Here is a 16,813-nt window from a genome sequence, read left to right on the forward strand (position 1 = left end):
AATACCACAAATAAAAAGTAGGGTATTACATAATTCTGTCAAGACTCACCTTGTGATTGTAAGAGTCTGCCACATAAAGTAAATTCCTTTTTTTGTCCCATGTTACTCCAAGTGGGTGCTGAAGCTTTGCGTTAATTCCTACTCCATCAATATCACCAAAAGCGAATAAATTCTTTTTTTAAAAAAAGAAGAGAAAAGCAGCGTGCATTAAAATTTTTACAGTGTCTGTTAGGATGTAAAGTGAAAATTAAGATGGCTGTATATACTACTTGTTAATGGGAAAAGGTCTGATTTCCTATAAATAAGGCTGAGCATTTGATTCAGACTTCTCTTGGTACTCAAGATTGTATCCTTCCTTTCTCTCTGAAGCCTTAACAGTTATATATAATCAAGTAGAGTCAGTTTACTTTTCTTAGATGGTTTTGCTACTTGTTTCTTTATATTCGCATTTCCTTTGGCTTGACTTCTGCTTTAACTAGTGGGTAAAGCAGAACTCTCTCCGAAATGTTATTAACTGGTCACAATTCAGAAAACTACAAGCTCGGGAAGTGCGTGGGCACACTGTGCCAAGGTGGTTTTTATTACCATGGGATCTCTCTCTCCTCCTACAAGGTGCTTCACTGCTCCATCTTTCAGTGAGACGGTTCTCACTGTGCTGCTCTCACTATCGGCTACAAACAGGCAGCTCCAGGGATCTTCAGAGGCCAGAGAAAGACCTGAAGGTTGGGCGAAACCTGCCTTGTGAGGATATGCATTATTTCGATTCTCTTCATTTCCACTTCCAGCAAACCGAAGGCAGGTTCCTTTTTTTAACTCACTGAAAAAGACAAGTTCATTGGTTGAAGTTGACATTGTTTCATTGTGTCCAATTTAGTTACTAAATGAATGAGTGTAAATGATAAAATCAATGGTGATAAGCATTGTAAAAAAAAAAAAAATCTGCTGATCTTGGCTTAGTTAAATTTTTTGATTCCTTTTGTGTGAAGACTTTTCCCCCTTTTTTTTGACATACACAAAAATGAAACTATTCTCAATGGCCAGATAGGAAATCACTGACAAGGTTAGAATTATAAAAACAATGAACATGATGGGATAGATTGTTTTTCCTCCAAACGGTCAGAGACAGGTACAGCTGAATCCCACCTTAAGGCTCTGACCTATTAGCCTCAGGCAATATTAGGTTCTGAAAGGGAATTAAAAAGATTTTCTAGCTCTTGATAGCTTAAAGCTTAAATTTTCATTGAAAATGTTTTGTTTTCTTGTACATATTAGAGACTAGCAAAAGGAATCGAAAGAATCGTTTTGAAAGATATCCAGGTAAAGCATTACCTGTTTTAAGAAACTGATAAGGATGATTATGTTGCTTAACTAATCAATTATACAATCAATATCTTATATACATTAAGAAAATGTCTATCATTTATAATGATTATTTGTAACAATTGCTTTTGTAAAGCAAAGAAAGTTTTACACGTTGGTTTCTAAGTTTATGCCAGAGGGACTGTAAGGAAGACACGGTGGTGTCTTGTGTTGAGAAAAGAAAAGCTGACTACAAAGCAAAATAATGAGAGACTATTAATAACTGGGACCAAATATGGCACAACATGCAAAAGTCTAAAACAATCATCAATCACTTAGTGGTTGATATGTTCCCAAGGTTGAAATCAGGTACGGAGCAGAGGATGGAGGTAAAGGGATAAAGAATACATAAAATATGGCCACTTATTTAAGGAATTTATAAAAATAAACAAATAAAAGGTAATTACTACAAGGAGTCTCAACAATTTAAAAAGGAGTTCCCTTAAATAAAAGCACTAGTGTCATTTCTTGTCTGCAAAACCTCCACTCTCCCTGCCTAACTCCTACTCCTCTGTCAGGTTTAGTTTAGTAGCATCTTCCAGGAAGCTGTCCTTAGTATCTCACACTGGTATCAGGAGTTCCTCTTATTTATGTAAGGCAGTGGTCCCTGAACCTTACTGGCACCAGAGACCAGTGCTCCTATGAGAAGCTAATGCCTGATCATCTGAGATGGAGCTGAGGCAGTGGGTGATGCTCATGCTGGGGAGCAGCTGCAAATACAGATGAAGCTTTGCTTGGTTTGCTGGCCGCTCTCCTCCTGCAGTGTGGCCCAGTTCCTAACAGGCCACAGACCGGTACCAGTCTGCGGCCGGGGCGTTGGGGACCCCTGATGTAAGGCTCGCTTTCAATTTAAAGAACTACTGGTGTGATCTCTTTTACACAGCGCCTATACTTTCAACTGTTTTGTTTGTTTGCTAATCTGTTCTCCTCCTCTGTAAACCCACTGAGGACAGCAATCATGTCTTTTCATTTTATGCTTAATTAGCAAACATATTTCATCCCTATTGCCTAGCATAGTGTCTAGTATATAGTATGTTTAATAAATATTTATTAGATGGATGATTAAATGTTGCAAACATCATATTAAGCAACACATACACATATACACTATTTGAAATATATTTGATATTTTGGATGATATAACTGCTCCATTCTATTGATAAAAGTAAGTGAGATGATAGGCACTTTCTATGGCAATCTGACAGTCTATACTGTCTACTGACATTTATTCATTTATTTATTTCTTACTTGGCTTATTATGTACTGGGTACTATCCTAGGTAGTGGGGACACAAAAAATGAATGAGAAAAGGCTCTTTCCTTGAAAAGGCAGTCTAGTAAGCGGAAATAGTTATGTAAACAAATAAGTGCAACCAAAAACAAAGAAAGAGAGAGGGAGAGAGAGGTGGTGAGGGGGACAGAGAAAGAACTTACCAGTGCAGTGATATAACTACATGCGAAGTATAGTGAATCAGAAGAGTGTGGTCAGTTCTACCTGGGGTGTTAGGAACAGGAGGGAGAAGCTCTATCGAAAAGAAAATCTCTGTAGAGACACTATTTTTTCATCTTTGTATCCTCAACAGCAGTAACAAAGCTACCAACATTTACTGTACATGCCAGGCAATAGGAGGAGTTCTTCACACATGTTATTAACTCTCAAAACAGGCCTAAGAGGTAGATATAAATAAGGACAATGAGGCTTAGAATGTTCAAGTGGCTTTCCTAAGCTCACGCAGCGAGTGGCAGAGCCAAGATTCAATCTCAGGCCTCACAACAAAACCAGAGCTATTACCTACTCTGCTTTACAGTACTCAAATAACTGAACCAGTGATCGGGGATATCGGAACTACCTGTTAAAAGACCACTACCTACCAAATGTTTCCAGTTCTCTTTCTAGACGCTCTGTGGGATTGCTCTTCCCAGGTTCCTTGAAGTTAGGTGTGGTCATGAGACTTACTTTGGCTGAGGAAATTATGTAGAATTGATGTGTCACTTCTGAGCAGAAGCTTTAAGAGCCATAAGCTACTCGCCACTTCTCTGCCAGGATGACTGGCAAAGATCCAGATGGTGGCTGCTTCACCAGCATGGGTGGCAGAGCAGTACTCCCCAGCAAACTTACGTAGGTGAGCAAAAAATAAACCTGAAGATGCTGAGAACCTGGGTTGGCTGTTGTGGGAGTATATAGTCCAGCATATGCTGACAATTCAGTGAGTGGGGCAAGGATGGGGCTTTGGGAAAGGGAATTCTGTGAACTCCGAGGCGTGCAGTTTACCCAGAGAGATGCTGCCACTTACCTTTTCTTTGGGAGTCTACCACAGTCCAGTAGGAGTGCCCATATCTGATGAGTCCCTGCCATGGCTATCCACAGAATGTCATCCCTCTGGACCTCTGAATCTTTATAAAAAACAAACAGTAAATATTATACACATATCTAGATAATACAAAACATACCAATTGTTTGAGAAATTTAAATTAGGTAAAAAGAGCAAGATGTTTATAAATCATCTGCTAGAAGATAAAAACGTTGCAATGTTTAAAACTGTTTTTGAAAATTTTCTTTGTTAAAGATATACTTCTTTAGACTTATAACTTTATCTGTAAATTCACAGAAATCCAAAGTATTTTTAGTGGCAATATGTCCCTCTGCACCTCTAGGGACAATGTTTTTAAACATTTAATTTCTATTTTATATGATAAAAGAAATGGGTTGATAACATATTTTCCAAAGAAACTTTGGCAGTCAAATATCCAGTACTAACCAGCTACATTATATGCTTTAGTAACAGGTTTTCTGAACAATTTCTCATGGGAAAATCTATCTTTTAATAGTTTAAGACATGTATATTTCTGCTATAGTATTCGATTTTAAACTTAGCTATACATCACTATTGCTATTTTAAAATATACTGTTTAGTTATGAAACTTTTTAAAAAAGATATAGTTGACATACAAAAAAGGTAAGAGTACAATATAGTACAAAACAGCTGTTTATGAAACTTAGTATTTACTAAAATTAAAATGAATAGTTGTAAAATTAATTTATACCTTATTATAATAAGGCTCTATTTCTCAAATTCTATAGTTTAAATATTTTAATTTTATATGTATTCTGAGGCTACTTTTACATGCAATTGAGGTATTTTAACTAAAAAAATTTGGTCAGATATATCCTACGCTCTAAGAAATATCTTGCTAAGGCTATTTTATTTGTATTTTCTTTAAAGTAATTGGTATCCAGAAGGAACTTTACTTCCTTAACTTGTATTACTTTCAATTGTCTTTCAATTTAACAACAAAAAAGGTGATGATGGTTCTCTATAAACTGTGGTTGCTATGTACCAAGCACTGTACAGAGATCATCACTTAAATTTTCTCAACGCCCCAGGAGACAGGTAGTGTTATGAGGCCCTTTTTACAGATGAAAAAATTGAGGCTAGAGAGGTCAGGTAACTTGCTAGGATCACATAGCTAGCAAATGAAAAAACTGGAATTTGAACCTAGGCAGTCCAATGGAAAAATCTATTTCACATGTTGCCTCTTTCTCTGTATTCTAAATTGATCTCCTATGAAATATAAATGAAAGTAGTTTATCTCAATTTAATTTTTCATTGTCAAATATTTTTATAAACACAAACTGTATTAAAAGTGACAGTAACATCCACATATTCTGGAGACTGTCTCTACTTAATCACTTTAAAACTAGATCAAAGCTTTTCACATTTATTTTATTTTGTCCCTTCCAAGTGAGGACTAAGTATGTAGGTAACTGTCCATAAGCCAGAAGAGAGCTCTCCAGAAACCAGTCATGCTGGCACCTTGACCTTGGACTTCTAGCCCTCAGAACTGTGAGAAAATAAATTTCTGTTGTTTAAGCCACCTAGTCTGAGGTACTCTATGGCAGTCCAAGCTGACTAAGATAGTCCCCTGAGAACAGAAATGAGACAAGGATAGCTGCTATCAACACTTACATAGCATCACAGGAAGGTCCTAATTTGTATAACAAGTATGAAAAAGAAAAAAGCATAAAGATTAGAAACAGAACTGTAATTATTAGAAGATAACATGCTTTTAAAGCCTCTACCTTGCCAGAGGAGAGCTGTGTTGGCATATGTGTGAATGAAAGACCACATCAGGCCTCCATTATTCAGTCCTCCAAACAGGCCAACTAAGGTCTACTGTATGAAGGCAAAAGCTTCATAGTAATAAAGAGTGAACATCTATTTGGTCTTGGTCTCTGTGTACGTATTTCCTTAAGAAACCCGAGGAATGAGGAAAAGCGTAGATGCACAGGCTGTGTCAAGTCAGGATTCAGGTGTCTGAGGTTCCACGTACCAACTGATGAAGTCGGCAGTGCTTTCCAAACATTAATCTTCGTAATTCTCACAATAAGCCTCTGAAATTTAGTAGCTTCAATTTACTTGAGGAAATTGAGGCATAAATAGTCTAAGTAAGTTGTCCAAAGTCACACAACTACTAAAATGTGAAATTAATTAGAACCCAAGCGGCCTGGCTCCAGAGTCCATGCTCATGACTACCATGCTATACCACCTCTAAAGTTTTTATCCTGCCTGATCATTTCACTGAAGGCTGAAGAGTTTGTTCTTACAAATAAAGTGAGTTTGAAAAAAATAGAAAAAGGTAGTCTGGCATTTATAATGTCTATCAAACTAACAAGTGTTATATTATTTACGCTATTCATCCTGGATTTTGAAATCTAAATCACATAGTTGTATCACTGAGTATAGGTATTAGTTTTATTCCAACAAGAGTGTGGCAATCACGAACATTTCAATTTTAAATTAAGAGTACACTTAATATCACTGACTCTCAACAGTCACAAATTAAAAAAGGACAATGCTAAAAGCTAAAAATGTTTTGGAAGTATTTTAAAAGGCAAAACCCATCATACTCATCAATAAGGATTAGTGGAATAGCTTCAGAAAACAGGAATAAAATAAGCACATGAAACATGATAATGAAAACATTACCTGCAATCCAGCTTTTAAAAATTTTGAGTTATTTTATGTAACTATGATAAAAATAGATCCCACTGACTAGAACCCTCTTAATAGCATCTGTGAAACCAGCCATTAGTGTAAATAGTTTTTTCTACACAGTCTCTAAACCTCCTATGAAGCAAAGCATTAAGCCACTAGGAAAAAGCAGCAAAGATGTCACCCGCCCAGAGCACAGGAAAAGACCAATGAGACAACTGGAGAAAGAGTAGAAGAAAAAATCTCTCTACCTCTGAGAGAAGGACAGGGAATTGTCTTTGGCCAAAGATCCCATAATAACACCAAGCAGAGGTTACCCACTCCTGAGGGAGAAATAGGAAAACTCTTCAAAACCACTCAGAGATACAAGGCAGTTGAGCTGCCAGAGAGAACACTCATGCACACAGGGCCTCCCTAATACTGAGGCTGATCAGAATAACAGAGAGCACTTCCCCTTAGCCCCAACACAACCTAGTACAGAATGACAAAAAGCAGCAGTTTATCCCCGGGGTAGCTGTAAATGTGAAGAGAGAGAACCACTCTGTGGCTCGCTATGCAGGATGACTGAAAGCTGAGGGTGGAATAGTAATGCTGAGAAAAACCCTCCAGAATCTAAGCCCCCAAGCTTAGGCAACACCAGCCCACTGCTAGAGGAATTCAAAAGGTATGGTGAATTAACAGAACTCAAGGGAATAATTAAACCCAGACCCAGCCCAGCTTCTGATTGCACTGACTCAACCTCCCATAAGAACTGCATAAATACTATCAATCTCAGCTTCTATAGTTCTACACAAGATGACTGGAATTTAATAAAAAATGAGAAGACACAAAGCAAGCAAAAACTAAACAAAAAAACCCAACCCAACCCAACCCAACCAAACCAAAACCATTTTCAAGAGACAGGGCAATCAACAGAAACAGACTCAGAGATGACCTGAAGTTTGGAACTATATGACATATACTTTGAAATTATTATGCTTACTACAGTAAGTTAGAGAAAAAGGTGACCAACATACCTAATTAGGTGAGGAATTTCATCAGATAGACGGAATCTATAAGACAGTAAAATGGAAATGCTATAAAAATATCAGAGATGAAAAATGCCTTCGATATGCTCATCAGCTGATTAGACACAGCTGAGGAAACAATGACTCTATAGATATTATCCACATCAAAACATAAAGAGAAAAAAACGGGTGCAATAAAAAGAATACAATATGTAAGAATTGTTGGATACCACATAAGAGTCTAACATATGAGTAACTGAAATCCCCAAAAGAGGAAAAAGGAGTAGAAAAAATATCTGAAGAGATAATGGTGAGAATTTTTCACAGATAATAATAGACATCAAACCACAGACTCCAGAATCCTAAGCAGGATACTTCCAGACATATCAAACTGCTGAGAGACAAAATCTTGAAGGCAGCCAGAGAAAAATCACACTTTATATACAAAGGAACTAGGAAAAGCGTCAGACCTCTTATTTAAAACTAAGAGCTATAAGAAAATACGATGACCTCTTTAAAATATCAAAGAAAAAAAAAAGTTAATTCAGACATATACGGAGTAAAAACATCTTTCAAACATGAAGGCTAAATACTTTTCCAGACTCCTCTCGCCATCTGCCTCCCCCTGCCGAAAAAAGGCCAAGTGAAATCACTGTCAGCAGACATGTGCTACAAGAAATGTTAAAGGAAGTTCTTTAGGCAGAAGCAATACTCCAGAAGGACACTCAGGACTCTTAATAGCCACTTTGGAAAACAGTCTGGCAGTTTCTTCTAAAATTACACACACACTTATCATATGACCCAGCAATTTCATTCTGAGGCATCTGTCCAAGAGAAATAAATATGTATGTCCACATAGAAACCTGTACACATGTTTATAGAGGCTTTAATCATAACTGCCATAAACCAGACACCTGAAATGTTTATCAACTGATGAATTAATAAGCAAATTGTGTGCAGCCATACAATGAAATATGACTTAGCAATAAAAAAAAGAGCAAACTATTGACACATGCAACAAGGATGAATCTCAAAAGCATTATGCTAAATGAAATAAGCCAGACAGAAAAGACTATACTGAGGAGCAAGAAAAACATTACTGCCAGTGGCTGAGGTACGTGGTGGGAGTTGTGAGAGGGGGACTGAACGAAAAATCACGAGATAACTTTTTGGGGTGATGGAAATATTCTTTATCTTGATTGTAATAATGGTTATAAGACTGTATGGGTTTGTCAAAATTCATAGAACTTATAACTAATAAGGGTGAATGTTATTTTCTGTAAATAATACCTCATTACCTGACTAAAAAAAAAAATCTTATAAACACCCAAATGTGGTAAGACAGTATAAGAATCATCTCTCAAATTTTAGATGAAAAAAAAAATTACTTTTATTTTAATAAAAACATACTAGTCACATTGTATAAAATTTCTCAAAAAAAAAATCTGCATCATCTGATTAATTTAGAGGATCTAAAAAAATATATTTTATGTATTTATTTGAAGCACACTAAAAAAGGGGTACTTTGGAAATTCAGTGGCAGAAGATTAATGTTTGCTATGGCATTTTATAGCATATTAATGGAACTCTGAGAAGCATGCTATCTAAACACATAAGTACCAACACTGTAGATTATAAGATCAGCATACTAAATAGCTCGATTTTGATCATTAAAGGTTGTCTAAGAATAGCTAAACCTCCATGTAGAGAAAATACTGATTAAAGGGCCAAGGAAGGTTAATGGGATTCGGGCACATTATCCTTTGTATAAATGATTTAAAATCAGGTAAAGTCTATGTAGAGACTAGCAGAGGTTCTTGTCTGGCACAAGTTAAGTCATGCATATTAGAAACATGACAGTTTCTGCTGACCAAATGAATATACTGTAGTAATTATTTTTAGTGCATTATATAGTTCTGACCGTATTTGGAGTGATAATCAAAAAATGAAGATGAAACAATCACTTTTGTAAAAATCACTTTAAGCTAATTATTTATGCATTTTATCACTGTAATGGCATAATTAGGTTAAATATTCAGATGCTATTTAAAATGCACCCATATATTTACACATTAAGTGTATGTCTAAAATAATCAGAGGTCTTTCAAGTCCTTTTCCTTAATCTCTTCTTGAAGTATGTTTTATTAACTGGGTCGCTTGGTAGGGTATGTATTTAACTGTGCATTTGTCCTTGTTATTTTTCATTCTCTTTACCTAATCTATTTTGCTTTTAATAAGATTTAGTTTTTAATTAAATATGCATATGAATGAATGTTATAAAGTTTAATAACTAAACATCCATACGCACACCACCTAGCTCGAGAGGAAAACATTTCAGAACCTAGTGCACCCTTCTGTGACCAGATTCCCCTCCTCCTCTTGCCAGAAGCATTTAATCTAAAAATTCGTTTTTCATTTTTCTTCTCTTATATTTATTTTACTATGTGTGGATGGATTTCTCAGTATATTAGTCTTGCTTGCTACTGAACTTTCTATAAAAGAAATCATATTGTAGGTCTCTTCAACAACTTGCTTTTTTTACTCAACCGACTCCTGATACTTGTCCATGCTGCTAGGTGTAGCCATGCTTCACTATTTACCTCGAAGAACAACCTAATGTATGAAGATACAACACCTAATCTATTTTTCATGTTTTCCTCCTGATAATTCCATCCACTCTCCAATTGCTGACTATAGTAGAATTTCAGAAACATTCTATAAAATTCTTAAAGCATTAAAAAACTTTAGTGTTTACAAGAACAATTTTCCTCAGCCACAATCCCCTTCAAGTTGCGTTTAAACCCATATTTGTTTAAACCAGTTTTACTATTATGTAATTTAAATATATCTGAGCCAATTTAATATAAATGCAAAAAGGAAGCTGTTTCTATGAAAATAAAGTTGAATACTCTGGAAAGACTCAATAAAGGCAAGTAGCTAAGTCAAATTGTTGTTGAATTAGGTGTGGTCCTACATCAAAATCTTGGCTAAAAATTGTACACTTATATTTCTCAAATTAAAACAAAGCATTTTTAGTTTTATGATTCCCATAGTTAACAGATTTTTTTTTCTAATCGAACAATTATCATAGTCAATCACTTCAGTAAAGGATTCTACTGTATTTACTTAATTCTACTTTTATTATATAAAACATTAAAGTAGCTTAGAAAGAAATAAACCTTGATTAGATAAACACATTTAAAATAAGAAAATGTAAGCAAGAGGTAAATAGGGAAGAAAAGAGAGATACAGCCATACTAATACTAAAAATTGAATACCATGTTTCCGTTGTCCTTTGCTAAAGATAAATTTGTCTCTAAGTTCCCTAGCAGTCCATAGAACAAGGCAAACACAGTTATGATAGTCAAATTTTCCAGGAGCTTAAAAACAAACTTGATACTTAAGAAAAAGTGTAACTACCTATAATACAGAGAGGTTATTTTTAAGGTAATAACTGAAACTACCAGCAAATACTATAGTAAAAACAGGAACAAGTCCCATAGGGCTATGTTTTGATGAAATACATAATATGAAACACATACACAAACATCAATATAAATGAATGTGATGCTTATGTGTCGATATATTTTTAATGAATGGCATGTTGCCAAAATATAGTTTAGTAAAAACAACTGTAAGGAGAGCAAATATTCAATGATCCAATTTCCACATACTCTGACAATATACATTAATCCAGGATTAGATTAGATTTTAGAATAATTTAAAGTGATGGCTCTTAAAATGTTTTTGGGTAACATACCACTTTGAACTCTAAAGAGAATCTGACCAATCCCCCAAATTTTAAATAGAAGGTATGGGAAGTTTAAGTACCTCATGAAACCTAACCATGAATGCCTTGGGTATATAACCTATGGCTAAAAACTCTCGGGTTAGTGTAGTCATTGTGACTATAGGTCCTTCATACAGTGCTTGAAAATCATTCTCTCTTAATATTTTGAAAGGTACTGAGCTTAAGTGCATTCAAGATTACTCCTTTTGCAAGGACCTGAAGTGAAGCTATTTTAAGCTGTAAGTGCAGAGCCACATGCTTATAATGATCTGTTGAGCTAAGTAAGGCAGGACTTCCTTTACTTAAAACTGAGTTTAATGACACAAGCCGCAAATAGCACATCACTCCAACTGGAAGCTGAGGGAGTAATGGTCAATAGAGACAAGGTTTTCTTGGAAAGTGATTTAGATGCATTATCGATATGAGACAAAAAATACCCTAGAAATTCCATGCCATAAAGTATGGTTGAAAAACTTTTAGCCTAGAAAAATATTTAAGCACTCTCTGGTCATTAAATAAATTCAACTTAGTAAAGAACATCCTGTTAATGAACAATGTAAATTCTGATGTATATAACAGACTGAATTATTGGTTTCAACTCTTCACTCCTCTGTAGTAATATCATACATCCACATCCTTGCCATGGCCTCTTTGTAGGCAAAGTGCCTACCTCTGCCCCATAACTTTGAGCTTAGTTATGTGACCTGCTTTAATAGGTAAGCAGATATGACATGAACAAAGGCTTAAAAGATGTGTGACTGGACTTAGTCTCTTGTGCTTCTGCCTTTTGCCAAAAGAATATGCCTCAGATGCTGCTGGTCCAAGGAGGATGAGAAACAAATGGAGATCTGCACCTTAGAAGCACCTGGAACCAAGCCAAGCCTCAGCCTTGACCAGGTGACCCTAACCCCATATGTGACCAATAAACAAAGGTTTAGGTTATATGAATTTGGGGATGATTTCTTATGAAGCATTATTGTGGCAATTACTGACAGTAAAAAGAGGCTTTAAGTTGCAAAATCTAAAATTTGATGACTGAACTCTATATGGACTATTACCTATAAAACATTGGGGGCTCACATAGTAAAGGCAGATATATTTTTTTCCTCTAGGGAGGGTAAGAGCATCTCAAGGCAACAATTCTCATCCACTTTGACTATTTTACTAATATGTTTCAGATTACTTTTCCATCTGTAAGATTTATGTTGAAATAGCTCAGTGGTGCACCAAAGGCAGAGAGGCAGGAGTGGTAGGTAGGTCCTAGTGGGAATGAGTATTTTTAACTCTGAAATTATTTAGAATTGCCGATGCATGGTGATAAAAAGATTGAGCTGTAGTGGTTTTACTACTATTGTTAAATTCTCTACATAAAATATATTCCCTTCTTGACTGCACCTGGGATGTACTGCTCCCTCTACCCTTCCCAACTCCTTCCCCACTATGAGCTACTAAAACAACTCATGATTATTAGGACACAGAATTCCAAACATGAAAATCTCAAAAATAATTTATACAAAATAACTAAGTTATATATATTAAGTACAGGTAGTACCAGAAGTTCATTCATTTTATGAATAATAAAAACTTTATAAAAAGTGAATCATAATAAAAAATTTAAGGTCTTTGAATTATAAGCAAATTGGAATAGAAAATTATTTCTAATGTAAAGACATTCAACTAAACTGGTGCTTATTCGAGCTATAAAAATATTAAGACCATAAAAACCTTTCAGCCCCAAATTCATTTTTCATTGTATTCTATTAACTTACTTTATTCATTACTCTGGTTTTAGACATGTAAATAACCATCTCAGTATCACTGAGGGCCAATGAAAAATAAGAGAACTTATGCTCCTGGATTATCTTATAGTCAATTCATATAAATAATAAAGATTGTAAAGAAAAAGTAAATCGTATGCATTATCAATATCTACATAATTCAGTAGGGTAAACTTTTTTTTTAATTGCTCAAAAGAAGCTACCATGTTTCAGTACAAGTCTAAATATAAAAAAAAAGCAGCTGTCTTTTATTTCTTTTCCAAATTAGAATAAAAAGAACATTGTTAAACGGTACAGTTTATGAATAATCTTCTGAAGTTCTGAAACTATAATTCTTCCAATTTGAGAATATTCAGAACTATATTAATGAAAGCTGCAGCTAAAATAAAATTCTTTAATATTAGAGTAACATATACTCTATCTTGTATATAAAATATAATGTGTAATATTATAAATTATAACATATTCTATCTTGTATGTATTACTGTTTTTACACAACTAACAAATCCCAAGCCACAGGTATAAAAGAATAAAAGAACTAGCAATAAAATTAATCCAAATGAATGTCCCCAGAATAATTTTTAAGTCTTACACTAAGCAGAATTTATTTGTATTTAATATTAAAAGTTTACAAACCTGATGTTCCAATAACTACATCCCATGGGGAACTAATGGGCTGCTGCTCTCCTTTAGCTCCACCTTCTTTATCTGAGCCTTGAATTCCAATGCCAGCTACGGTGCTCACCATCTCAGCTTCTAGGTCAATCTACAGAAATTAATACATGTTTTAACGCAATGCATGTTCCTTTTTTTTAATTTTGGTACATGAAAATTTTCAATAGAACTATAGAAAACATCTGTAACACCAATATTCTTCGTTTTAAAAACAAAGCTTAAAAAAAAAGGCTAACCAAATATAGGGCGACCTTGTTATTCAAAAGCACAAAATTCAGTACTTTTCATTTCTTCACCCATCCATTCCCCCAATTTCCACTTATATCCCTCTCTGATGCCTCTATCAGAACTGGTGTTGACTGCATTTTAACTATAAAATACTTTAAAATGGAAACTGAAATTTTAAAGCAAAATATAGAAAAAAACCAAATGTTCCTTAAAATTAAATATCCGTATTTCAGTTTTGCTTGGCTAGTAATTGACACATATAGAGCTTAACATATGCTAGGCACTGATCCAAGAATCATCTATCCATCCATCCTCATAATAACCCTATGAATGTGATTTCATAATTTTAGAGGAAACTGGGGCAGATTATTATGTAACTTTCCCAAAATTCCACAGCTAATAAGTCCAGGATCTGGGATCTGAAGCCAGGCAGTTCTAGCTCTACTACACTGTATTGCCTCTAGAGCATAAACTGAAAAACTAATGCATTCTACTGAAAAAAAGATGCTCTCATTTCTTCTGAGACTCTCCCCCAACATTTTACCATAAAACTTTTCAGACAGAACAGTTCAAAAGATTTTGCAGCAAACATTCATATACCCACCACCTGCTATCAACATTTCGCTTACTTGCTTTATCACATATTTTATCCAGCTATCAATCTCTCAATCCATTTATATTTTTGATGCATTTCAAAGTAAATCATAAACATCAGTACACTGTCCCTAAATATTTCATTATCATTACCTAGAGTTCTATATTTTTTCAGAGTTTTTTCCTTTTTTGAGGCAAAACTTACAATAAAATGCATAAACTTTATCATTTGATGAATTCTCATAAATGCAAAAACCTGTGTAGCCCCAACTTACATAAAGATATGTTACTTTCACTCCAGAAAGTTCCCTCATGCCTCTTTCCAGCCATTCCTGCCCCCCAGAGACAAACAGTACTTCATATAAATAGAATCATGCAGTATTGGCTTTTTTGTGTGAGGCTTCTTTCATTTCACATACTTCTGAGATTTATTCATGTCTCAGTGGCTTGTTCCTTTTTATTGCTGAGCAGTATTCCATCATAGGAATATACCATGGTTCATATATATTTTCCACTGATGGATACCTGAATTATATACTTGAAATGGGTGAATTTAATGCTATGTAAAATATATCACAATAAAGTTGTTAAAAAAAGAAGTACACAAAATACTGCATGTTTTACAAGGTCATATACAAATAAAAAGATATGAATTAAATGTGTCAAAATGGCTGGCTAGGGTGTGTTTATACAGGGGAAATGGAAATGAGGATGGAGAGGAATTTATAAACTAAGTAGTAAATTATTCTAAATGTGAGACGTCTGCATGCAATGATGATGTCTGTGACCTGTGAATGTAGGATTATAATCAATCCTCTGCAAATGAGGGCTTAAAATATTTTTAAAAAGAGGAAAAGATGATAATTCCACCTCATTTCCTATTTTTGCAGACACTAAGTCATATAACAGAAAAAAAACTCCAGGTAACCTAAATTTGTGATTATGCTACTTAAAAAGTATTTGAAATGCAGTCAATACTCCAAAATCCATTATGTTCTAAAGCAAGAGAAATTGCGTACAATTAAAAAAGGAAGAGTACTTCCTGAATGTTGCAGATTAAATTTAATACCCTGTTAGATATGTAGGATGCTATGATAAATTATAGAAGCAGACAACACCAAAAAGATGATAAATAAATACTGATCTGAAGGTCTTAGTAACAACAGAAAAACCACTTTCCCCCAAAGTACATACCATAAACTCATTAGTCCTATAAAAAGTTCTGCCTAAAAAGGGATCCTTGATCAAAGCTTAGAGAATTGCCGGTACAGCCCCCACCAATACATTTGCATATTAAAATCTCTAAAAGGAAAGTCGCTAATAGAGACTTTCAAAAAATAAATCTAATTTATAAATCCACAAAATCTTTTTCATGTAATACTTTTCCCTATTAAGAGAAATATACACTTTAGACAATGCTTCATTAAAAAGATGTTATTTGCTCAGAAATTCATTTAACAAATCTCTACTGAACACCTAATGTGGGCCAGACTTTCTCCTAAGTGCTTAGGATTTCAGCAGTAAAGAAATTTTGTACCCTCATGGAGATTTACATTATACGTTCTAGATATGGTTTTTTCCTATTATATATATTAGGTGATAATACAGTTAAATAAATGAGCATAAATGTCAATAGAGAGAGAGAGAGAGAAGTATCTGAAACAATATTTAGGCAGGATGGGTTATATAAACTTAATTATTTTCTAAAAAGAAGGCAACTTAAAGCCACTGGATTACAACCTCTGGGGAGCTGGAATATATATCAGGAGATTTTTTTTGTTTTTTTTACCTTTTATAATGACATAAAACAAAAACTAAGACTAGTTGGCTGATAAGTATTTCCAGGCAAAGCAAAAGAGCTGAAAAGCAGCAGGCAGTGGTGTTTGATTTTTTTCCTAGGTCTCAGAAAATTTAACTGAAAAAGGACAAAATGTGAATTTGTAAATAGCAGTTAGGAAAATACCTCAAAATGAGGAGCTTTGGGTGATCAGGCACATGACTTTGAAACACAGAACAAAAAAAAGGACTTGATTGATGAGTTTGTCTTCTCTGACAACTACAGGCTGATGTACAGAAAAACAAATACCTAAGAATAAAACTAAAACATGTATTTCTGAAAACAGCTGAATAAGCATGATCTGAGGTATTTAGGCATTATCCTCTCACTTTAAATATTCGATGTAGCAAGTAAATATCAGTTTTTCTGATTAGAAGTATTAAAACTTTATTTAAATGGGAAATTACCTTTCTTATAAGGTGGTTTTCAGTATCTGCCACATATATGATATTATTCATTATGGCTACACCCTGTGGAGAATTAAAACTTGACTCTGAAAATATTCCATCTTTTCTTCCAGGGTTGGGTCCTAAAAGACAAGACAGCCATAAG

At 34.5% G+C, this 16,813-nt stretch overlaps 1 protein-coding gene across 1 annotated transcript in view; it reads right to left on the reverse strand.

Moving 5' to 3' along the window:
* NHLRC2 (NHL repeat containing 2) overlaps positions 1-16,813 on the reverse strand; it is a 56,555-nt gene that overhangs the window by 12,779 nt on the left and 26,963 nt on the right. The window contains exons 4-8 of the mRNA XM_039871157.1: positions 16,669-16,790; positions 13,564-13,693; positions 3,653-3,752; positions 586-817; positions 50-172 (exon numbers count right to left, since the gene is read on the reverse strand). Of these exons, the coding sequence (XP_039727091.1) occupies positions 50-172; positions 586-817; positions 3,653-3,752; positions 13,564-13,693; positions 16,669-16,790 (707 nt within the window). The remainder of the gene's footprint in view (positions 1-49; positions 173-585; positions 818-3,652; positions 3,753-13,563; positions 13,694-16,668; positions 16,791-16,813) is intronic.

This window comes from Pteropus medius, unplaced genomic scaffold (genome assembly GCF_902729225.1).
Source record: "Pteropus medius unplaced genomic scaffold, Ma_sr-lr_union100, whole genome shotgun sequence".
NCBI lineage: Eukaryota > Metazoa > Chordata > Mammalia > Chiroptera > Pteropodidae > Pteropus > Pteropus medius.